Genomic DNA, 25,565 nt, shown 5'->3' with positions numbered 1-25,565 from the left:
TATCTTCCTTTTCTACCTTTTTCAATATGGCCTCCTCTTTATGATTAACTATGGAAGATCTGTTCTCCCAGTCTTCAGGACCTTTTCAGAGTTGGTTGCATTGATGTGTCTGTTATCTCAATGTCTCTGTGGGGCGAAGTGATCTCAGGATCTTCCTATGCCTGCCATCTTCCAGAAATCCAATATACTGAATTTTAAGACAAAACTCTTCACCTTCCTTCAACACAAGTAGCTAGTCATAAATTAAATTAATTAGTATGTTGTGAGCAAAGCTATATGCACAAACCTTATATTTGTTTTTTTACTAATCTTTGAACCTTGATTTACCATTGGAGGAAAATACAATAAGCAACTAAATTTGATACATTTATTCTTTTATAATGACTCCCAGCTTCTCCTCTCAGAAAGGTCAACATCAAAACCTATGGATTTTTGAACTGTGACCTCAGTCACAGTTGGAAGCAAAAACTTCCAATATGTGAAAAAAGTCAAAATTTAAGTAAAAATCAGGTTAACAAATGGTCTGGTCTTATATTGTAAAAGTTTATTGAGTAGATTATACCTCAAAAATGAAATAGATTATGAGTGGAAATTTTGTCATTTGAAATTTGTAGAGCAGTGTTGGAATTGGATGTTAGGTCATATACTGAGGGATGTTCAATGCCCTAGGAAGATTCCACCATTTCCATGTCTTCAAACCTTACAAAGAAATGTAGAATACTCTATAACCTTATGTCAATTTATATGGCTTAACCAAAACCACAAAGATGTCATGTTTCAGAGATGCAGAAACACTCCTTTGGAGGCTACTAGTGTGTATCATCTTTTTTAGTGGAAGCATGAGATTTCTAGTGGGGAAGCACAAGTTCATAATCATGGTCAGCGGTACAGGAAGAAGGCCTAGTAGCACAAGTCATCCTGAGAAGAGCATATTCTGTTTCGGGCCCATTTCTAAATGGCTTCACTGTCTTTGTGGTGGAGTCGATATTCTCATAACCATCATCGTTGGAGCTCAGGGAGGGCCTCCGATAGGAACTGTGACTAATGACAGTGTAGCACACTTCCTCAGAACCACTGCCATTCTCATGTTCCTGCCAAGCACAGAAAAATAAAAATAATAATAAATAAAGGATCCAGGATCATCTATCAAATTTGCGCTCAACATCTGCCCTTTGTTTCTTCTTGTCTGATGGTGATCTTACATTAGGTATCCAAACTACTACTCATTATGCTTTCATTTCACTTCAAATATTAAAAGGGAAAAGAAGGATACTATTATCCTTCTGAATATTTTTTTAAAAAAGTAATGATATACATTAAGTCACAGATATTCAGACATAATATATGCAATAATTATATGTCAATAAGTAGTCAAACTACATAAAAAATAAAGTGTCATAAGATAAAATACGATTAAAATTTTGACCTTAAATACATTTTTGTTGCATAGACCATGAAAAAAAAATGGAAAACATTAAAATACTGCATTATAATTAAATCAATAAAATGCTTGTGATATAGTATTAAAAGGAATAAACATTCTTTATGTGTCTATTAACCACCATGTGGTCCACCATGTTTGTAAATATAAATGCTAATTCCTGGGTTTAAACATTAGAAGGCAATATGAAAAGCTGAAAAGAATTAATGTTTTTGGTGGTCAAATTATAAGTGTAAATTGACTTAATTTTATTTTTGTTACAGTAGTTTTGAAAATTAAAATGATAAGCTTCAGTAGAATTAGGACAACAATAAGGACAACAACAAACTTGCCAATCATTTAAATCAGTTAAAATATATATATTTTTTAATTTTACAATTTTTGCATTAAAAATATAAGGAAAATTATTTAAAACATAAAGTGCTTTACAAGCTCATTCAGAAATTATCAGAAGGACCTATAGCTACCCTTAAATAAAGTCATCTGTATTTTGACATTTATCACACAAGTTAATATTTTTATTACCTGATTAGAGGCAGATAAAACTTCTTTGCCTAAAGGATAAAAACAAAAATTGACATTTTTGGACTATCACAAGTTAGGGGGAAAAGGTTTTCAATACAGTGATCTAACTGCAAAGAAGCCCATCATCTAAGCATGTGACATTATCTCATGTTGTTATGGAGGTTCTCAGACCTGAATGACAAGATCAAGAAAGAATATATGTTCAGGAAGCATTAATACTATGTTTTTGTGTAAGTGACATGCACCATATTTGCTGAATAAATGTGGATTTTGGAATTGGGTAATAAAATTTTCTCCACAAACATGCCATAAAAATAAAGTATGGGAAGTTCAAAGAAAAAAAAATTATATATGAAATTTAGGATATAAATTTGATTAAAGTATCACAGGGAAATCATATGTATTTTTTAAATTTTGTAAAGTTTACTAACTTTTGAGAAAGGGAGAGACAGAGTGCAAGCAGGGGAGGAGCAAAGAGAGAGCAGGAGACAAAGAATCTGAACCAGACTCCAGACTCTGAGCTGTCAGCACAGAGTCTGATGTAGGGCTTGAACTTGCAAACTGCGAGATAATTACCTGAGCCACAGTCGGATGCTTAACCGACTGAGCCACCCAGACACCCCATATAATTTTTAAAGATAAGCAATCATAGAGATAGATACTCAAATAACAAGATTAACTATTTCAAATTAAATACAAATATATTCAAGCTAATTATATCTGTCAATGATGAAGTAGTTTGTATTTTTGTTGTTAAGATTAGATTCACAAGTACCATTTTTTAGATACTTATATATTCACTTGTTCATGTCAATTTTTAAGAGTTTATTTTGGTTTTTCATTTCCTTGCCTCAGGAGACATATCTAGAAAGAACTTGCTACAGACAATGCCAGAGAGTTTACAAAACTAAAAAGGTAACCTACAAAATGATAGAAGATATTTACAAATGACATATTTGATAAGGTTTTATACCTAAAACATATTAAGAACTTATAAAACTCAATACCCAAAAAACATAATCCAATTACAAAATGGGCAGAAGACTTGAATAGACATTTTTCCAAAGAAGACATCCAGATGACCAACAGAGACATGAAAATATGCTTAACATCACTCATTATCAGGTTAATACAAATTAAAACCATGTTGATACCATCTCATACCTGTCAGAATGGCTAAAATTAACAACACACAAAACAACAGGTGTTGGTGAGGATGTGGAAAAAGGGGAACCTTCTTGCACTGTTGGTGGGGATGCAAACTGGTGCAGCAACTGTAGAAAACAGTACGGAGGTTCTCCAAAAAGTTATAGTGTTTGTTTTAAAGTATAAATTGTCCAATATAAGTATTGCTACTCTGGCTTTTTTTTGACATACATTTGCGTGATAAATGTTTCTCTAGCCCTTCACTTTCAGTCTTTTGGAAGAGCAACTTAAAATCACTCAATGGCTGTTCCTACCCATTCAGCAGCCTGAAGAGTGGGATCTGCAGACTAGTTTTCAGTGGCAAGCTGAGTACTCCAATCTTCAGTAGGGAACTGCTGAATAGGCGCAGAGGGCACCTGCATGCCTTCAGGGCAGTCTGCGACTTCAGGATGAGTGAACTCAGGAGGTGAAAAAGTACATTCACCTGGAAATTGCTCCTTGATCACAGTCTTTTCAGCAGAGGTGTGCTCTTTCTTTTCAGGATCTCTGTAGAAGTAGAGATCAGGTATGATATCCCATAAGTGTTCACAGGCTATGATATCATTCATTCAAACAACTTCCTGGGCAAGCATCCACCAGATCAGACCCATTTAGTGAGCTCCCTATTGTTGCACAAGATGGCAATGTCCACATAGTGCAGAGGAGAGTCTGTGTTACACAGAGCGATGGTAGGCAGGTTAACATAAGATGCCTCTGTGAGATCTGGTTGTCAGCCCTGGGATCAGTAGCCATCAGAGGTCTTGGTTCCCAGAAGACCTCCTGGATCTAGTTAGTGAAGTTTCCAAAAATGAAATGGCCAGCAATAAGTGTGGCTCCAGTAGCATCAACACACTGCAGCCCAGCTCGCTGGCCAGTACTCCTGGATGGGATAACACTGACATCAGCCAGGTTTTCAATGGCAACACAGGCACAAGCTGCCAGCAGAAGCTTCTCTCAGGTTCTCTTCAGATCTTTGACGTAGATGCCATTAATTTTTCTTTTGTAGATGTACTGTTCCATTTGGAAGTCAAGGTTGGTGCTACCTATATGGGTTCCTGCCACAAGGAATTTGAGGACGTCCTCCTCATTCATTTGCAGGACATCAAGTCTCTGGATTTTTCCCTTTAAGTTATGACTAGAATGCAATATCATATGAATCCCTCCCTGGGTAGCATGGAAAGGGATGGGTCTTTATTTTTTTAATCCATTCTGACACTTTATGTGTTTTGAGTGAAATATTTAGTCCATTTACATTCAAAATAATTATTGATAGATATGTATTTATTGCCATTTTATTACTTATTTTGTCCTTGTTTCTGGAGATTTTCTCTGATCCTTGCTTGTCTTTCTATACTTTCCTGATTTTCTTTAATGGTATATTTGGATTTTTTTCTCTTTATTGCTTGCATGTTTACTACTGGTTCTTATTATATGGTTACTATTACATTTGTATACAAACTCTTCTTCAAATTGAAATCTATATTAAGTTGATAGTCATTCAAGTTTCAACCCATTTTTGCCCTTCCTTCCCCTGTTTTATGTTATCATATTTTATAACCTTTTTTTTTAGTGTGAGTTCCTTGACCAAATTTTATAGAAATATTCATTTTTACTACTTTTCTGTTTCATGTGTTTACACTGTCACTTGAGATCTCTCCTTTCCACTTAAAGAGTCCTCTTTAGACTCAGCGGGACAAAATTTCAGAGGCAGCTGGGAAGATGGCAGCATAGAAGGGCGCTGGGCCCACCGCGCGTCCCGCTGATCACTTAGATTCCACTTACACTTGCCTAACCCAGAAAACCGCCAGAAGACTAGCAGAACGGAGTCCACAGAGCCAACCGCAGACGAGAGGCCGACAGAAGAGGGCCCCTCCCGAAGCGGATCTCCAAAGGAAAAGCGAGCTGAGCCTTCCCCTCCCGCCTGTGCACCTAGCTGATCCACCCCAAGTAATAAGCCAGATCCCCAGCACCACAAGCCTGGCAGTGTGCAAGTAGCCCAGATGGGCCACACAACCCCACAGTGAATCCCGCCCCTAAGAGAGGGGAAGAGAAGGCACACACCAGTCTGACTGTGGCCCCAGCAGTGGGCTGGGGGGCAGACATCAGGCCTGACTGTGGCCCCGCCCACCAACGCAAGTTATTCAAGACAGCACAGGGGAAGTGCCCGTCAGTTCCACACCACTCCAGGGACAATCCAAAATGACCAAACAGAAGAATTCCCCTCAAAAAACGTCCAGGAAAAAACAACAGGTAACGAACTGATCAAAAATGATTTAAACAATATAACAGAAAGTGAATTTAGAATAATAGTCATAAAATTAATCGCTGGGCTTGAAAACAGTATAAAGGACAGCAGAGAATCTATTGCTACAGAGATCCAGGGAATAAGGAACAGCCAGGAGAGGCTAAAAAATGCTATTTATGAGCTGCAAAATAAAATGGAGACAACCAAGGCTCGTATTGAAGAGGCAGAGGAGAGAATAGGTGAACTAGAAGATAAAATTATGGAAAAAGAAGAAGCTGAGAAAAAGAGAGATAAAATCCAGAAGTATGAGGGTAAAATTAGATAACTAAGTGATGCACTAAAGAGAAGTAATCTGTGCATAATTGGTACTCCAGAGGAGGAAGAGAGAGGGAAAGGTGCTGAAGGTGTACTTGAAGATCATAGCTGAGAACTTCCCTGATCTGGGGAAGGAAAAAGGCATTGAAATCCAAGAGGCAAAGAGAACTGCCTTCAGACATAACTTGAATCGATCTTCTGCACAACATATCATAGTGAAACTGGCAAAATACAAGGATAAAGAGAAAATTCTGAAAGCAGCTAGAGATAAACGTGCTCTAACATATAAAGGGAGACCTATAAGACTCGTGACTGATCTCTCTTTTGAAACTTGGCAGGCCAGAAAGGCATGGCAGGAGATCTTCAATGTAATGAACAGAAAAAAATATGCAGCCGAGAATCCTTTATCCAGCAAGTCTGTCATTTAGAATAGAAGGAGAGATAAAGGTCTTCCCACACAAACAAAAACTGAAGGAATTCGTCACCACGAACCCAGCCCTACAAGAGATCCGAAGCGGGATCCTATGAGACAAAGTAGCAGAGACATCGCTACAAGCATGAAAACTATGGACATCACAATGACCCTAAACCCACATCTTTCTATAATAACACTGAATGTAAATGGATATATGTGCCAACCAAAAGAAATAGGGTATCAGAATGGATAAAAAAACAAAACCCATCTATTTGCTGTCTACAAGAGACTCATTTTAGACCTGAGGACACCTTCAGATCGAGAGTGAGGGGATGGAGAACTATATGTCATGCTACTGGAAGTCAAAAGAAAGCTGGAGTACCCATACTTATATCAGACAAACTAGACTTTAAATTAAAGGCTGTAACAAGAGATGAAGAAGGTCATTATAGAATAATCACAGGGTCGATCCATCAGGAAGAGCTAACAATTATAAATGTCTATGCACTGAATACAGGAGCCCCCAAATATATAAAACATTACTCGTGAACATAACCAACCTTACTGATAAGAATGTAGTAATTGCAGGGGACTTGAAGATCCCATTTACAGAAATGGATAGATCATCAAGACACATGGTCAATAAAGAAACAAGGGTCCTGAATGATACATTGGATCAGATGGACTTGACAGATATATTTAGAAATCTGCATCCCAAAGCAACAGAATATACTTTCTTCTTGAGTGCACATGGAATATTCTCCAAGATAGATCATATACTGGGTCACAAAACAGCCCTTCATAAGTATACAAGAATTGAAATCATACCATGCATACTTTCAGACCACAATGCTATGAATCTTGAAATCAACCACAGGAAAAAGTCTTGAAAACCTCCAAAAGCATGGAGGTTAAAGAACACCCTACTAAAGAATGAGTGGGTCAACCAGGCAATTAGACAAGAAATTAAAAAATGTATGCAAACAAACGAAAATGAAAATACAACAATCCAAATTCTTTGGGATGCAGCGAAGGCAGTCCTGAGAGGAAAATACATTGCAATCCAAGCCTATCTCCAGAAACAAGAAAAATCCCAAATAAAAATATAACAGCACACCTAAAGGAAATAGAAGCAGAAGAGCAAACACAGCCTAAACCCAGCAGAAGAAGAGAAATAAGAAAGATCAGAGCAGAAATAAACAATATCGAATCTAAAAAAAAAACTGTAGAGCAGATAAACGAAACCAAGAGTTATTTTTTTTAAAACATAAACAAAATTGGGGGCGCCTGGGTGGCGCAGTCGGTTAAGCGTCCGACTTCAGCCAGGTCACGATCTCACGGTTCGTGAGTTTGAGCCCCGCGTCGGGCTCTGGGCTGATGGCTCGGAGCCTGGAGCCTGTTTCCGATTCTGTGTCTCCCTCTCTCTCTGCCCCTCCCCCGTTCATGCTCTGTCTCTCTCTGTCCCAAAAATAAAAAAAAAATAAAAAAATAAAAAAATAAAAAAATAAAAAAAACATAAACAAAATTGATAACCCTCTAGCCAGGCTTCTCAAAAAGAAAAGGGAGATGACCCAAATAGATAAAATCATGAATGAAAATAGAATTATTACAACCAATCCCTCAGAGATACAAGCAATTATCAGGGAATACTATGAAAAATTATATGCCAACAAATTGGACAACCTGGAAGAAATAGACAAATTCCTAAACACCCACACTCTTCCAAAACTCAATCAGGAGGAAATAGAAAGCTTGAACAGACACATAACCAGCGAAGAAATTGAATCAATCATCAAAAATCTCCCAACAAATAAGAGTCCAGGGCCAGATGGCTTCCCAGGGGAGTTCTACCAGACGTTTAAAGCAGAGATAATACCTATCCTTCTCAAGCTATTCCAAAAAATAGAAAGGGAAGGAAAACTTCCAGACTCATTCTATGAAGCCAGTATTACTTTGATTCCTAAACCAGACAGAGACCCAGTAACAAAAGAGAACTACTGACCAATATCCTTGATGAAGATGGATGCAAAAAATCTCCATAAGATACTAGCAAATCGAATTCAACAGCATATACAAAGAATTATTCACCATGATCAAGTGGGATTCATTCCTGGGATGCAGGGCTGGTTCAACATTCACAAATAAATCAACGTGATACATCACATTAATAAAAGAAAAGATAAGAACCATATGATCCTGTCAATAGATGCAGAAAAGGCATTTGACAAAATTCAGCACCCTTTCTTAATAAAAACCCTCAAGAAACTCGGGATAGAAGGAACATACTTAGAGATCATAAAAGCCATTTATGAAAAGCCCACAGCTAACATCATCCTCAATGGGGAAAAACTGAGAGCTTTTTCCCTGACATCAGGAACAGGACAGGAATGCTCACTCTCACCGCTGTTGTTTAACATAGTGTTGGAAGTTCTAGCATCAGCAATCAGACAACAAAAGGAAATAAAAGGCATCAAAATTGGCAAGGATGAAGTCAAGCTTTCACTTTTTGCAGATGACATGATATTATACATGGAAAATCCGATAGACTCCACCAAAAGTCTGCTAGAACTGATACATGAATTCAGCAAAGTTGCAGGATATGAAATCAATATACAGAAATCAGTTGCATTCTTATACACTAATAATGAAGCAAGAGAAAGACAAATGAAGAAACTGATCCCATTCACAATTGCACCAAGAAGCATAAAATACCTAGGAATAAATGTAACCAAAGATGTAAAAGATCTGTATGCTGAAAACTATAGAAAGCTTCAGAAGGAAATTGAAGAAGATATAAAGAAATGGAAAAACATTCCATGCTCATGGATTGGAAGAATAAATATTGTCAAAATGTCAATACTACCCAAAGCTATCTACACATTCAATGCAATCCCAGTGAAAATTGCACCAGCATTCTTCTCGAAACTAGAACAAGAAATCCTAAAATTCATATGGAACCAAAAAAGGCCCTGCATAGCCAAAGTAATTTTGAAGAAGAAGACCAAAGCAGGAGGCATCACAATCCCAGACTTTAGCCTCTACTACAAAGCTGTCATCATCAAGACAGCATGGTATTGGCACAAAAAGAGACACATAGACCAATGGAATAGAATAGAAACCCCAGAACTAGACCCACAAACGTATGGCCAACTAATCTTTGACAAAGCAGGTGAGAACATCCAATGGAAAAAAGACAGTCTCTTTAACAAATGGGGCTGGGAGAACTGGACAGCAACATGCAGAAGGTTGAAACTAGACCACTTTCTCACACCATTCACAAAAATAAACTCAAAATGGATAAAGATCCTGAATGTGAGACAGGAAACCATCAAAACCCTAGAGGAGAAAGCAGGAAAAGACCTCTCTGACCTCAGCCTCAGCAATTTCTTACTTGACACATCCCCAAAGGCAAGGGAATTAAAAGCAAAAATGAACTACTGGGACCTTATGAAAATAAAAGCTTATGCACAGCAAAGGAAACAACCAACAAAACTAAAAGACAACCAACAGAATGGGAAAAGATATTTGCAAATGACATATCTGACAATGGGCTAGTATCCAAAATCTATAAAGAGCTCATCAAACTCCACACCTGAAAAACAAATAACCCAGTGAAGAAATGGGCAAAAAACATGAATAGACACTTCTCTAAAGAAGACATCCGGATGGCCAACAGGCACATGAAAAGATGCTGAACGTCGCTCCTCATCAGGGAAATATAAATCAAAACCACACTCAGATATCACCTCACACCAGTCAGAGTGGCCAAAATGAACAAATCAGGAGACTATAGATGCTGGAGAGGATGTGGAGAAACGGGAACCCTCTTGCACTGTTGGTGGGAATGCAAACTGGTGCAGCCACTCTGGAAAACAGGGTGGAGGTTCCTCAGAAAATTAAAAATAGACCTACCCTATGACCCAGCAATAGCACTGCTAGGAATTTACCCAAGGGATACAGGAGTACTGATGCATAAGGGCACTTGTACCCCAATGTTTATAGCAGCACTCTCAACAATAGCCAAATTATGGAAAGAGCCTAAATGTCTATCAACTGATGAATGGATAAAGAAATTGTGGTTTACATAACAATGGAGTACTACGTGGCAATGAGAAAGAATGAAATATGGCCCTTTGTAGCAACGTGGATAGAACTGGAGAGTGTGATGCTAAGTGAAATAAGCCATACAGAGAAAGACAGATACCATATGTTTTCATTCTTATGTGGATCCTGAGAAACTTAACAGAAGACCATTGGGGAAGGGTAGTGGAAAAAAAAAATTTACAGACAGGGAAGGAGGCAAACAATAAGAGACTCTTAAAAACTGAGAATAAACTGAAGGTTGGGGGGGCGGTGGGAGGGAGGGGTAAGAGGGTGATGGACATTGAAGAGGGCACCTGTTGGAATGAGCACTGAGTTTTGTATGGAAGCCAATTTGGCAATAAGTTTCATATTTTTTTTTAAAAAAAGTAACTTGTCATGATGAGCACTGGGTAATGTATAGAATTGTTGAATCAGGGGCGCCTGGGTCGCGCAGTCGGTTAAGCGTCCGACTTCAGCCAGGTCACGATCTCGCGGTCCATGAGTTCGAGCCCCGCGTCAGGCTCTGGGCTGATGGCTCAGAGCCTGGAGCCTGTTTCCAATTCTGTGTCTCCCTCTCTCTCTGCCCCTCCCCCGTTCATGCTCTGTCTCTCTCTGTCCCAAAAATAAATTTAAAAAAATGTTGAAAAAAAAAATTTAGAATTGTTGAATCACTATATTGTACACCTGAAACTAATATACCACTGTATGTTAAATATACTAGAATTTTCAAAAAAGCTAATAAATAAAAAAAAATGTACAATTCACAAGAAAAAAAAAGAAATTCAGGCTACCCAAGAAAAACTTAAATATTTCTAATAGGGCATATAGCTAAGAATGTTTTTTTTTTTTTTTCCTGTATGTTACATGTCATTTGGTCAACAGTCTTTGGATTATTACATTTTTAACAAGGTAAATAAATTATATCTCTAATAAAAAAAATGACTACAAAAGTGTAAAAAAAAGTAAAAATCTAAGGAAAACAATATAAATAAAACAAAATAAATCATAAATAAATCATTACTGTAATACAAAAAGTAATAAGATCAGTTTTATTAGACAAAATAATAATAATAATAATAATAATAGTGACACCAAGCAGCGCTTCCTTCAATCCTGTCTAACATAGTATCAGAACCACTTTAGGTGTTTAAACTTACAACTTCCCTTGTATGAAAAATATCATGAAGCAATGACTTACTTTTCTTATCTTGAACTGGATTTTCTCTCTCAAATGTAGCCATTTCCTGCCTACAAAGGAAAGAGATAATAACATGATACACTCCAGTTATCTGAAGCTGAAGACACACTTGAAGGAAATGTATCACTGCTCTTAACATACAGTCATTGGGGCGCCTGGGTGGTGCAGTCGGTTAAGCGTCCGACTTCAGCCAGGTCACGATCTCGCGGTCCGTGAGTTCGAGCCCCGCGTCAGGCTCTGGGCTGATGGCTCGGAGCCTGGAGCCTGTTTCCGATTCTGTGTCTCCCTCTCTCTCTGCCCCTCCCCCGTTCATGCTCTGTCTCTCTTTGTCCCAAAAATAAATTAAAAAAAAAAAAAAACATACAGTCATTGGTAGATTTAGAATTCAAGTGTTAATTGAAATTAAATCCTGCTTACTTTGTTTCTGAAAAACCATGAAATAGAGCTGATAACACTGTGAGAGTTGATGGTTATGTTAATTAAGTTAATGAGGGGGGTTCTTTTCACAAAGTATACATAAATCACATTTGCTTTAAGTATTTTAAAGTTTTGTCAGTTATAACTCAATGAAGCAGGAAAGAAAAACCCAAAGTCTAGCAAAAGAATAAGGAGCAGAGAATAAAACTCCATATTTTATGAAACTTAAAGAATTACTACACCATCATACTAGGTATAATATCATATGTATGTGGAACATATGTGCAATATAGTGAAATTTGGAACAATTTGAGGGAGAATATTGAAAGGCAATTTATTTCTCTGTTGTTCTTGATGAGGGAGGTAAATAAGGTAAAAAAAAAAAAAAAAAAAAAGGAAGGTAAATAAGAAGGTCCAAAAAATTCAGAACACAAATTTACAATGACCTAAATTAATAAGTGCAGACTGGTGATGAGAGAAATAGATTATCTCTACAGTGACACGATTCCACACCAGAACAGGGAGTGAGTGGCTAAAAGGAGATTGAGTACCAACACATGGTCTACTATTTCTCTGTCTCCCAGTCTCATAAACTTGAGGGAAAATGTAGACAAAGAATTTTGTAATGACCTGCCCACCTCAAAGAGGGCAATATACACAGAACAGAGATGTGCCCACTGCAGAGGACGAATTTTTGGTGAGGAGGCAGTCTGAGACAACATACCAAAAGCAAAGCCTGAATCTTAGCTTATTTCTCCTTTGTATCTTCCCTAAAGAAATACACAAAGGTACACACACACCATGTTATCTCACCTACTTCCATTCAAAACACTAAGCACAAAGTTGCAAACATGAATTAGATAAAATAATAATAATAATAATAATAAAAAGAAAGCAGAAATTATATTAAAGGCAGATAGATATAATATGTTAATTATTATTAAAAATAATAAATGGATAAAGTAAGTGGCTAGCATAAAGCAGGAAAACAATTGAAAGAAACGATAAAATATTTAGATTAAAACAGCACTAAAAGCATCAATATGTAAAATCAATTATTTCTAAAACAAGCCAGCAGCATATGCTTGAAATAAACATTAACTTGTAGAAAATGAGAATGTAGTATGGTTAGAGAAAGGAAAATAAAACATAAAGAGATGATGTCATACATACAGATTAGTTAATCTTGGAGATGAGAACCACATAAATGAAACAAAACCATTCAAAGATACAATAAGATACCTGAAATAAAGACTTCAGCCTGAAAATTGGTTTTATGGAGAACAAACACAAATCACATGGAATATTGAGATATGCAATAGATTCTGCACTTCAAGAATAATGATAAATTCTAAAACATCCATGAGGAAAACATTGTGAAACTACTTCATCAGTGAGGTGAGTTTAAGGTAGCCCAAACTTCCATCTGAAGGCAAGCCCACAAAATGGTGAGGAAAATAGGATTACAAGAATCCTATGACTCTCCAATAAATGAAAATGGGTATTGTCAAATATATTAGTATTGAGGGGATATAAAACCTATGAATTATTTAGGAAAAAAGAACAAATCAGAAGATAACTGTAAAACCACATTTCAATTTTATAAAATGCAAAGTCATGTTATAAAGAAGTTGTTGAATGATGAATCTAACCTGTGCAGCCAGCTCTGTGGTTGAAGGTCTGGCCATAATTCATCTAACTTGAGTTTTGTCCTTATAAGAAGAGGCAATTTGGACACAGATAGTCATAGAGCAAAGATGATATGAAGACACAGGTAAAAGATAGGGATATAAGCCAAAGTGAGAGGCCTGAGAAGAGACTCACTCCCTAGCACTTTGATCTTGGATTTGAGGCATCAAAAATTGTGACAAAATATATTTCTGTTGAATTTCCCAGTTTATGGAACTTCATCATGGTAGCCCAAGCAAAACAAATGCAGCCTAATATGTAGAAATTAGTTCAGACAATATTAAGTGTTAATACATACTCACTTTTACCCTCTTTGTTTCCTGCAAGGGAGTTGCCTGTTATTCCCCAACCTACCTTGACCCTTCCACCACATGGGTCTACACACACATTACAAGATAAAGACAATAAACTGCTCTCATTTCAGAACAAAGATGGACAGGATATGACATAGATAAAGACAAAACCACAAATACCTACAAATGTGATGAACTATTACTTACCAAAATAGAATCAATATGAAGCAAAGAAAAAAAAATGAACACGAACTGAAACAAAGTAGTAGTAGATTAATTTCTCTCAGACAGCAAGAAAAAATCAAGAAAAATAAAAACAGAGAATATCTGAAATACATAATTAATCAAGTTTCCTGGGGCACCTGGGTGGCTCAGTTGGTTAAGTGCTATCTTCAGCTTAGGTCAAGATCTCGTAGTCTGTGAGTTCAAGCCCCGCATCGGGTTCTGTGCTGACAGCTCAGAGCCTGGAGCCTTCTTCAGGTTCTGTGTCCCTTTCTCTCTCTGTCCCTCTCCTGCTTGCTCTCTCTCTCTCTCTCTCTCTCTCTCTCAAATGAATAAACATTAAAAAAAATTAAACATCAAGTTTTCCTAATAGATAAATTTCAAAAAGTATGATCCTTAAAAAACCCGTCATTGTAATTTTCAAAGTCTATGGGGCATAATAAACAAAATGCTAACTAATACTTATCAAATGCTGGTTCCACTCAGGCATTGTACTAACGTATGAATGTTAATTTTTAAAATGTTACCTTTACAATCTAAAGTTACAGTATTTTTAATTTTAAAATTATTTTCCATATGAAGAAACCACAATTTAAAGAATATAAGTAACTTGTTTCAATGTTGAGGCACAATAGATGGTAAAGAACTTTGATAAAATCCACAAGCAGAAATAACATTACAATGCAATAAAATCAGAACTTATTATCAAAAATAGAAAACAAATTTGGAATTAAAAACAACTCATATTCAAGAAAACATAAAAAGCCAAGTAACAAAATGTTGGAAAATAATATTTCCTTTAGCAACACATGGGATACATATAGATAAAATATTATTTAGAGAAAAATTTATATTCCTCCATGTCCAATTTTTAAATAAGAAAAAAAAATAGAAAACACAAAATTTAAGTTTTGAATTCTAAGCAATTAGAAGAGCAACAGTGAAAAAATAAAGAAAGCAAAAATAAAAACCTCATAATGATAAAAGCAATGATACTGTGACATCTTGAGAAAAAAAGCAAAACAAAAATCAGATCAGTAGTTGCCAGGGGTTGCTGGTGAGGGGAAAAGTGATAAAAATATTCCATATCTTAATTGAGATGACATGAATGTATGTTTTTCTAAACTTATCACACAATTTACCTAACAGTGTGAACTTTATGGTACTATAGCTCTATAAAACTATATTTTAAAAAACTAAGTGACTTGAAAGAGCTCATACTATCCTTAAACATATGTTTAAAATAATGAATTAAATGATAATATTCTAGTGAAAATAAGATAACCAAAACTGACTGAGGAAGATGCACAGAACATAACATCATTCAAAGAACATCATCCTATCAAACTAGCCAAAAATGAAACTGAATTTAATTCTAGCCCACTTAAGTCTTATGTTATATATATATGATTACAATTGACTTGGGTAGTCAAAACAATTGAAATCTTCCTCACCAAGCTGACTGGTTAAAATTCTGAATCCTATTCATAAAATTTGCAGTCACTCTGGAAAATGGTTTGGAGGTTCCTCTAAAAGTTCAAAATAGAACTACACTGATGATCCAGCAATCACACTACTAGGTATTTACCCAAAGGATACAAAAACACAAATTCAAATGGATATATGCACCCTGATGTTTATAGCAGCATTATCTACAATAGCCAAGATATGGAAGCCCAAATATCCATGGAATATTACTCAGGCATAAAAAAAGAATGAAATCTTTTCATCTGCAATGACATGGATGGAGCTAGAGAGTATTATGCTAAGTGAAATAAGTTGATCAGACAAATGCCACATGATCTCACTCATATGTGGAATTTAAGAAACAAAATAGATGAGTAAAGGGTAAAGAGAGAGAGAAAGAAAGGCAAACCAAGAAGCAGACTATTAACTATACAGCAAACTGATGGCTACCAGAGGGGAGGTGGGTGGGGGATGAATGAAATAGATGAAGGGGATTAAGTCCCCCCTTAGCATGATAAGCACTGAGTCATCTATAGAATATTGAATCAATATATTGTATGCCTGAAACTAATATAACACTCTATGTTAACTAACTGGAATTAAAATAAAACTTAAAAAAATCGTTTGGATGGGAACACTGTAGAACATTTCATTTTTCTTCATTTAGTTATTGTCTGTTTATAATAAAAACTTGCATGTATTTGAAAATATCAACACTTCAATTCCTTTAAAAGGGAAAATTAGAAAAGAACAATAGCATAGATCTCATTTCAGACATGATAAAGCAAAAGCCGAATTTAAATGACTTTGCGTTGTACAGAATGTATTTGTGGCAGCCTGAGAAAAGGATCTTGGTTCAATAACATCACCTCTTCAGCCACACAATATAAAGGGGAGTTCATTACAATGGCGGCATAGCCACCTTACTGTCTCTACCTTTTCCTCTGTGAAAAGAAAGCGTAAATTAAATACTTAGGGAATGGCTAATTACTCCAAACATCATTTCATATCACCAACAAATATGGGCCTTCCCCTCAATCCCTCATTCTTTCACACTTAGAGAAAAAGAAACCATCTCATAGATAAAAACCCACATGATGAGACGCAATGATTAGGAAAGAGGTTGAATACAAAGATATGAAAATCCCATGGTCAGCAAAGAAGGGAGGGTGTTTCTTTCTATATAAGCTGGGGCAAGTTATCAGTGTGAGATAGCTGTTGTTTTTCCACTCTTTTTTTTTTTTTTTTTACTTTGAGTATCTTGTAAAGGTTGGGCAACAGAGAGACAATGGCAAGTCAAGCAGTGGTCAGAGATTCAAAGAGCACATGGACTATAAAAAGCTAAACTAACAAATATAAGATTACCAGTTGATAGAAAGGTTTAAAGCAGTACAGGAAATCCATGGGGTGTGGACGCAATGTTCTCACATCATGTACTTAAGGACATTTTTGGGAGAACAGTGTGAGAGTCAAAATTTCCAGGAAGAGATACTTTCAGGCATAAGGACAGAAAATAAAAACCATGAGTGCTAAAAGAGCAGTACTAGTGCACAGTAGGGCATTGACTTCAGGCTGAGCTTGGTGGCTTAAAGAACATTAAATGACAGCAGAATTCCTGGAAGATAATGGCTGAGGATGGGGAGTGGGGAATGAAAGTAGAGAGGCATGCAGGGGTCAATCCTTATAGGATTGTAGTCCCTGGTGAAGAGTTTGTATTTTATTCTGAATACAGTGTAGAACAATTGAAGGGTCTCGAGGAAAAAGCATGATGAGACTTATATTTCCCAAAAATTATTCTAAGTGTGAAGAATAAGTTGGAAGTGTGTCCATTGTAAATAGCCAACCTGAAATAACCATCCTTTATTTCAGTTTTGTTTGTGCATGTACTTTGTATAACCATGAAGAAATGAAACTTGTGCACCAATAGCCCATTATTTTTAGGGTCTCCAAATAAACTTCTGCCAAGTCTTAGAGGCAAAGACCAAAGAATTCTATCATTCTGTCCAGCTCTAAGAGGTCTCAAATAAGATGTTAACTTTTGTGAGACAGAGATTCTCAGTCTCTTGTGAGACAGAGATAAATCTCAGAGAAAAATACTCTGATATGCTGTGTTCTTACCATTTTCTTTCCACATGTTGGTTTACTTTCTTGTGCTTCTTTTGATTGTTTCTCAGGCAACTAGATGGAAACACATAGAAAAGAAGAGATTCTTATCTCCCTTCAAATGTCTTCACCCCCTTTTCTTGCTTTCCTTACCGTTAAAACAAAGTCTGCCTTTTCTTTTTGACAAACTTCTTTGTCCTTTAGAAAGGGCAGACGGTCACAGATATAGAATGCAGTTCAGAAATTAACCACAAGAGGCCAAGCCTACAATAGGATGAAATGGCTACAGTCTGACCTGTCAGAAGGTGGTGGGAGGGGCCAAGAATAGAGAAAGATCCTAACCACAGAAAGGCTTGACTTCTCTAGGATGACCAGAGGAGACCAGCATCTCAAGTGCATCCATCCCTGTGGAATACTAGCACTATCAACCTTGGCCATGTGATCCAGAGCAAGATTCTTCAAGCCTTGCTGTTTGGCCATACATATACATACAGAACATTATGATCCTCACCCACCTTCAGAGAAGTTGGTTGTGCATATTACTCTTGATGTTTTCCCACCAACTATCATCATCCTTATAAGAATCAAGCAAGCACTCAGTGATGGAATTGAGGTGAGAGAAATCAGTGGCTTTCTTGCTTATACAGTAGTGAGATACAGACCCAAGCTTGTGATTCAGTGAATCAAATTTTCTTCTACACCAGTTGTCCAAATCGTATTTCTTTGAATGTTTTCTTTTCCTATATTATCACATCCCAAACATGTGTCTGTTCTCCTGCTTCTCTATAGAAGATTGTATGCAAAATATCCCAGACTATGATAGCAAGATCCCCACTCTTGCTTGACATCAATATTTACAGAAGACTTTTCCTCAGTGTTCATGTTTAAAAGCTCAATATCATCATCATATATGGGCATATTTGACCAGTAAGCAAAGAATAGAATACATATGTATTTGTTAAATACAAAGTAAATCAGATTTTTGGAAGAAGAGTCCTTTGTGGAGATAAGTTCTGACATACAGATTTCTGGATAATATTCACTAACGGCTAAATTTGGATGTAATGATTACCAAATGGCATAGACTGCAAATCAGACAACATTTAATTTTAGTGTCCTATGTGCTCTCTTCTTTTTCCCTAGAGCCTGGTTTTCTCATAATTCCATTTTTCTAAACTGGCCAATGAAGAATCTTATAAAACAATTCTCCTTGAGATTATTAATAGTTCACTGACTTGTCCTTCTAAGACATGTTTGCATTTTAAAGTTAAAAAAAAAACATAAAATCCTTAACATTAGCAGGAACCTAATTGAAATTCCATGTCATTATTACTGAACATAAATGAACACTAAATTCTGCTGTACACTAAGTATTTCTTTAATCAAGCAAAATTTAGATAATGTCAGGCCATAAACATTTGTTGGCTGAATTAAGGAATCATTAAAACTAATAATTAAAACAATAGACATTAAATTAACCTTAAAATGTATCTTGGTCAAAGTGTTGAGATCAAACGTGATTTTTCCATACTTTCTGTGTTTTTTGACAATTAATTTTTTTTTTACTTCCCAAATATTTGGCATAAGTTTCAAACATTATAACTTCATAAAGGAAATCTAAATACCAAAAAATCAACAATTTTCACTTGATTTCTTTTTTTTTAATTTTTTTAACGTTTATTTATTTTTGAGACAGAGAGAGACAGAGCATGAACAGGGGAAGGGAAGAGAGAGAGGGAGACACAGAATCCGAGGCAGGATCCAGGCTCTGAGCCATCAGCCCAGAGCCCAACGCAGGGCTCGAACTCACAGACTGCAAGATCGTGACCTGAGTTGAAGTCGGACGCTTAACCGACTGAGCCACCCAGGTGCCCCTTCACCTGATTTCTTTATGAAGTAAATCGAAAATCAAAAATTAAATATCTAAAAATGTACATATGTCAGGCACTGTAATGTAATAAGTAATCCTTATTTTAAAGAAGGAAACAATAAAGAAAATTTCCTGAAATACTCTTAAAATGATAAGCCATAGAAGACAATTTTCAGGATATAAATAAAGGGAAATGTGAAGAAAATGAGCTGTTAAAATACATTCATAAGAGGAAACAAATGATTGAAAATGACAACGTAAGCAGATATCTTAAGAAGTTGGAAAAAAGAAAGAAGAAATAAGGAAAGCTATGGAAAGAAATGTGGTAGAGAACTAAATATTAGAAAAGGATAAAATTGGCAGGATGAGCAAAAATCTGGCAAAGTCGATTAAGTAAAAAGAAAAGGGGAATTAAACAAACATGAAAACACATTTCAGAGAGTTGCCTGAGTGGCTCAGTCAGTTAAGTTTCCGACTCGCTTTCAGTTCAGGTCATGATCACAGGGTTGTGAGATTGGGCCCCACATTCTGTGCTGACAACATGGAACCTGCTTGGGATTCTCTCTCTTCCCCTCTCTCTCTGCCCCTCCTTGCTTGCTCTCTCGCACTTTAAATAAATAAATAAATAAATAAATAAATAAATAAATAAATCAGAATAAGTGCTACAGAGATAAAAACAAATAGTATGAACTATCACATAATAAACATGATGACGTAAAATAGATATCTCAGAAAAACAAAGTGCAAGGGACACCTGGGTGGCTCAGTTGGTTGAGCGTCCAACTCTTGATTTTGGCTCAGGTCATGATCTCAGAACTTGTGAGTTCAAGCCCTGAGCCAGGCTCTGCTCTGACAGCACAGAGCCTGCTGGGGATGCTCTGTCTCCCTCTCTGTCTGCCCCTCCTGGTTCATAGTCTCTCTCTCTCTCTCTCTCTCTCTCTCTCTCTCTCACTCACTCAAAAATAAACATTTTTTTTAAAGTCTTTAAGAATTTCACAAGATTATCTCATTATTTTCTATAATTACTGTATGATGTGGTTGTTATTATTACCCTTATATACTATGATCATGAAATAAATAAACAGGCAAATAAATGTGGGTTGCACAGTTGGACATATTGATTAATTGGTAATGGGAGATATTTTATTCCAGTAAGTAAAATAAGGTAATTTCTGTCTAAAGCACCCCTTTCACTGGTAATTTTTTTATTTATCCAGAATATTTTTTTTTTACATTACAAAACAATTTTGTCAATTATATCTTAGTAAAGTTAGGGAAAAAATATGTACCTCCTAAGGAAAGTCTACAAACTGCCTATGGAGTATCCCTCTCCGCCAACTTCAACCTTGGATTTGATCAAGAAGCTAGATATAAACATCAGTTTATAATTACAACTTGTAAGAGACATATTTGAAACAACAGCATACAAATGTAACCAATAAAATCCAGATCATTTCTTCAACAGATAAATTCCAAGAGGGATAAACAAGAGTGGAAAAAACCCTAACAGTTCAAAGGAACTTTAGACAGCTATTACTTAAGTGGAATATATGAGTAGTATTTGGATTTTTTTAAGTTTTTTATTTTAATTTCAGTTACCTAATATACAGTATTATATTAATTTCAAATTTTCAATATACTAATTCAATGTTTCCATATATTACCTGGTGCTCATCAAAACAAGTGTACTCCTTAATCCCCAACAATGATGTAACCCATCCCCCCACCTGCCTCCCCTCTTCTGGTAGCCATTAGTTTTTCTCTCTATAATTAAGAGGTCATTTCTTGATTTGTCTCTCTCTTATTTTTTTTCCATTGGCTCATTTGTTTTGTTTCTTAAATTCCATATATGAGTGAAATCATTAGTATTTGTCTTTCTCTGACTTATTTTGCTTAACATAATACTCTCTAGCTCCATCCATGTCATTGTAAATGGCAAGATTTCATTCTCTTTTGTGGCTAAATAATATTCCATTGTATATACATACCACAACTTTATCCATTCATCAATCCATGGATACTGGGGTTGCCTCTATATCTTGGCTATTGTAAACAATGTTGCTATAAACAAAGGGGTGCATGTATCCCTTTGAATTAGTGTTTCTGTATTATTTGAGTAAATTATTGGTGAACTTTGGAAAGCACATTAGCATCATTGCTTGGAGGTCATACAATTAGATAAAAAGGGAATAGATAGTTCCCAATAAATTTCACCTTGGAAATCCCTTCTTGCTTTTCCTATAGTACTGGATACATTCCTTGGTTTCTTTGATTCCATATCCCCATATTCAAAGTAGGGGTATGAATATTGCCAGATCCTAGATTTAGTAGTGAAGATAAAATGAAACAATTCATATAAGCTAGAAAGAACATGGTAGGTGATTAATCAGTGATAGCTGTTTTTTAACTACTTGTTTTCAGGTTCTTGTGCTATATAGTGTATATTTTGTCTCAGTGAATCACTCACAGGAATTATGTAGTTCACAAGGAACATCATTCAATGAACATTCATCCTCTGACTCCTGGAAGTAATCACTGACTGCAGATTATTTTATCTATGCAGTCACAAACTCTCTAAGAGCCAAATATCTGCATGTGTGTTTTCTTCCCCAAGTTTAGAACTTCTTTAGAATTATTTTCCCTTTAGTTTCAAATTTAGTTGCATTATGACCAGACAGCTGGTGTGGAGTTAAGTGCCCGTGTTTCAAACGGTGTTATTATCAGAGTGCCTGCATGGCTCAGTCAATTAAGTGTCCAACTCTTGATTTTGGTTCAGGTCATGATCTCATGGTTTGTGACACTGAGCCCCACACTGGGCTCTGTTCTGACAGCATGGAGCCTGCTTGGAATACTCTCTCCCTTTTTCTCTGCTCCCCACTGCTCTTTATCTCCCTCCCCCACTCTTTCTCTCAAAATAAATAAACATTAAAAAATAAAATTTAAAAATCAATGCAAAAAGGGACACGACTAAAAATGGAAGACTCCTTTTAATCTCAGTATTCTGAAGCAGATCATCTTTCTGGAATGAGAATTATACATGCTTCTTCATAACAGCCAAAAGAAAAAAATATATAGAAAGCCTACTTTCCATAGAGCATAAGCATAAGTTTCAAGGATTTTTCAGGTTTTAAAGGCACTGTCATTGTAATCAGAGGATCCATAATCTAAAAGACTTGTATATGTATAATCATGACACTAGGTAGAATGTGGTTAGTGTCATAAATGCACATAAACCATTTACAAGTCACAAAAAAGTGAAAGGATAATTTCTGGCAGAGATAAGTAAGATGTAGCATTTGGCCAGGGCATTGAAGAATGAATATTTTGATAAGGAAAGATGGTTGAAAATGTACTTTTGACTAAGAGTTCTGATAGCCAGTGCACACAAGCTTAAAATTAAAAGAGTAACCAGTGGTCAGATTGATAAGGATATAAGGTCCATAAAACATATTTATGGTAGAAAGGGCAGAAAAGTATATTTAACAAAATTAATTATACTTTCTTTAAATCCTTGCTTTGTGCTAAGTTCTAGAGAGACACAGAGAAAAGGCAACAATTACCCTTGAGAGATTCCCTAGTAAATAGAAAAAAGTTGATTAGAGTTTGGTTGCTAAGTCAAGTGATGGAGGCAATGCCCAAAGTGATAAGAGAACAAGAAGGAGGGACTTAGTAAAACAGAATATATAAGACCTCAAATTGCAAAACAAGTGGTATATAATTTACATGTTAGGTAGTGGGAAATGGATGTGCCCACTGAAACACAGGAGTAAGGTGATTAGAGTTTTGCCATGGGCAGATTAACGCAGTTGTGTCAAAGAACACAACCAAGTGGCCAAGTTACATTAAATAGTGCTCAACATTACTAATCACTAGGGAAACACATATCAAAACCACTTTCTCAAAACCAATATTTCTCCCTCAAAATAAACAAAAAAAAAGTGGGCAGAGGATCTAAATAGACATTGTTCCAAATAAGACATACAGATGGCCAATAGGTCCATGAAAATATGTTCCATGTCACTAATTAGTGGGGGAATGCAAATCAAAACCACAATGAGATATCACCTCACACCTGTTAGAATAGCTACCATCAAGAAGAAGAAATCAAGTGTTGGCAAGGATGTAGAGAAAACGGAACCCTTTTACACTGTTGGTAGAAATGTAAGTTGACCTAGCCACTATGGAAAGCAATTTTTGAACTAAAAATTGAACTACCATATAATTCAACAATCCCGCTTCTGTATATACAGCCAAAGGAAATGAAAACAGGGTATCAAAGAGATATCTGCACTGCAATGTTTATTGCAAAATGACTTACGCTACTCAGGATGTGGAAACAATCTAAGTGACTATCAATAGACAAGTATATAGAGAAGATGTGACAGATGATGGATGGATAGATAGATAGATAGATAGATAGATAGATAGATAGATAGATAATATATGTTATGTATTATATAATATAAGGCATGACCTTGAAGGCATTATGCTAAGTGAAATAAGACAGAGAAAGACAAATATCCCGTATATGTGCAATTTTAAAAAGCTAAATTAGTAGAAACCAAGAGTAGAATGGTGGTTACCAGGGCCGGGGGTGGGGAATTAGGGATATATTATTTAAGGGCCCAAACTTGCAATGAATACATAAATATGTCCTGGAGATGTAACTAATAGTATAGTGATTATAATCAATAAGATTATATCGTAAATTTCAAACTTGCTAAGGGACTAGATCTTAATTGTTCCAATCACAAAAAAAAAGAAATGACAATTTATGTGTTGTGATAGAGGTGTTTGTTAACACTATGGCAGTAACACAGTACAACATATATATGTATCAAAGTAGCAAGTGGTGCACTTTAAATGTGTACAATGTTACATGTAAATTATATATTAATTTTATTTTTACTTTTTAAAATTTTTTTAATGTTTCTTTATTTCTGAGACAGAGAGAGACAGAGCATGAGTGGCGGAGGGGCAGAGAGAGAGAAGGAGACACAGAATCGGAAGCAGGCTCCAGGCTCTGAGCTGTCAGCACAGAGACCAATGCGGGGCTTGAACTCACAAACCGTGAGATCATGACCTGAGCCAAAGTCGGTCGCTCAACCGACTGAGCCACCTAGGCGTCCCTATATCTTAATTTTAAAGATCTACTCGTGCTATATAACACAAGATAATAAGATTGTGTGGAAGGAGTTAGGGTAAATGGATGGGAGAGTGAGGTGCTGAAAAACAATCCTCTAAGATTAAGCAGAGTGATGCCTATTATCCATATATATTCTACAACTTCAAAAGCACTCAAAGAAGATAAGGAAGGATAAAGTCACCACAAAAAGGCACTACTTAGATCAAAAGGATTGGTGTACATTATTTTGTATCCATGACTTTCAAGAACCTGACTGTTTATTCTCATACAGAGAGACCCCATGAAGTTGAAGAGTGGGAAGATAAATCCCATACCCAGATGAGAATAGAAAGATGCAGAAAGATTCAAGTGACTACAGACCAAGGTTCCTGAATAAAATGCAAAATGCACAGTTAAATTTGAATTTCAGATAAAGAACAAATAATTTGTTTAGTATAAGTATGACCAAGCAATAATGCTCCAAATATTACATAAGGCATATATACACTAAAAAAAATTGTTTATCTGAATTCAAACTTGAATTGGCATCCTGTGTTTTTATTTTCTAAATATGGTAACCTTACAACCTTTCCAAAGTAAGGCAAAAGAAGGAGTGAGTAAACTGAGGCAGCGAGAGGTCACCGTGAGTTCTTAAAGAATGCTGTCTTCAGGTACACACCTCTTAAAGCAAACTGTCTCATCATTCAAAATGCATACACCCAGTCTCCTTTTCCCTCTTCTTCCAAGAAACAGCCTTACCCAGAGCCAGACTTACTTGAGTTCTCTCAGTAGAGAATTCCCCATTCTCTCACTGTGACCCTGTTTTTCAGCTCCTGAGTTTCACTCCACTTTCGGCAACAATGGGCACAGTTATGAGCAGGACGTTGCATCTGACCACTGGCTTGTGTGGTCACAACCATGAGCTGCTAAGGGCTGGGCATGGTAGAGAAGGCAGGAACTGCTCTGAAGGGG

At 36.2% G+C, this 25,565-nt stretch overlaps 1 protein-coding gene across 2 annotated transcripts; it reads right to left on the bottom strand.

The window, feature by feature from the left end:
* Positions 1-815: 815 nt before the first annotated feature.
* GCSAML (germinal center associated signaling and motility like) lies at positions 816-25,565 on the bottom strand. 2 transcript variants are annotated; one of them, XM_058740842.1, is made up of 5 exons: positions 25,369-25,565; positions 17,614-17,673; positions 11,408-11,457; positions 1,967-1,995; positions 816-1,091 (listed from the first exon to the last, which is right to left on the bottom strand). In XM_058740842.1, exons 1-5 carry the CDS (start codon positions 25,395-25,397, stop codon positions 849-851), a joined length of 411 nt encoding a protein of 136 aa, XP_058596825.1. In that variant the 5' UTR covers positions 25,398-25,565; the 3' UTR covers positions 816-848. The 2 variants fall into 2 exon arrangements, with proteins under 2 accessions (XP_058596825.1, XP_058596826.1); XM_058740843.1 differs by lacking the exon at positions 17,614-17,673 and having other exon boundaries at positions 25,369-25,564.

Source organism: Neofelis nebulosa, chromosome 1 (assembly GCF_028018385.1).
Source record: "Neofelis nebulosa isolate mNeoNeb1 chromosome 1, mNeoNeb1.pri, whole genome shotgun sequence".
Classification (NCBI taxonomy): domain Eukaryota; kingdom Metazoa; phylum Chordata; class Mammalia; order Carnivora; family Felidae; genus Neofelis; species Neofelis nebulosa.
The sequence above is the reverse complement of the archived record's forward strand: the minus strand, read 5'-3'. Positions and strand labels throughout refer to the sequence as shown.

Coding starts and splice junctions, on each gene's coding strand:
- GCSAML (XM_058740842.1), bottom strand. CDS start 25,397: ATGGGGAATTCTCTACTGAGAGAACTCAA. Junction 17,674..25,368: donor TCTCTACTGAGAGAACTCAA/GTAAGTCTGGCT, acceptor GTTTCCATCTAG/TTGCCTGAGAAACAATCAAA. Junction 11,458..17,613: donor CAACATGTGGAAAGAAAATG/GTAAGAACACAG, acceptor TTTCCTTTGTAG/GCAGGAAATGGCTACATTTG.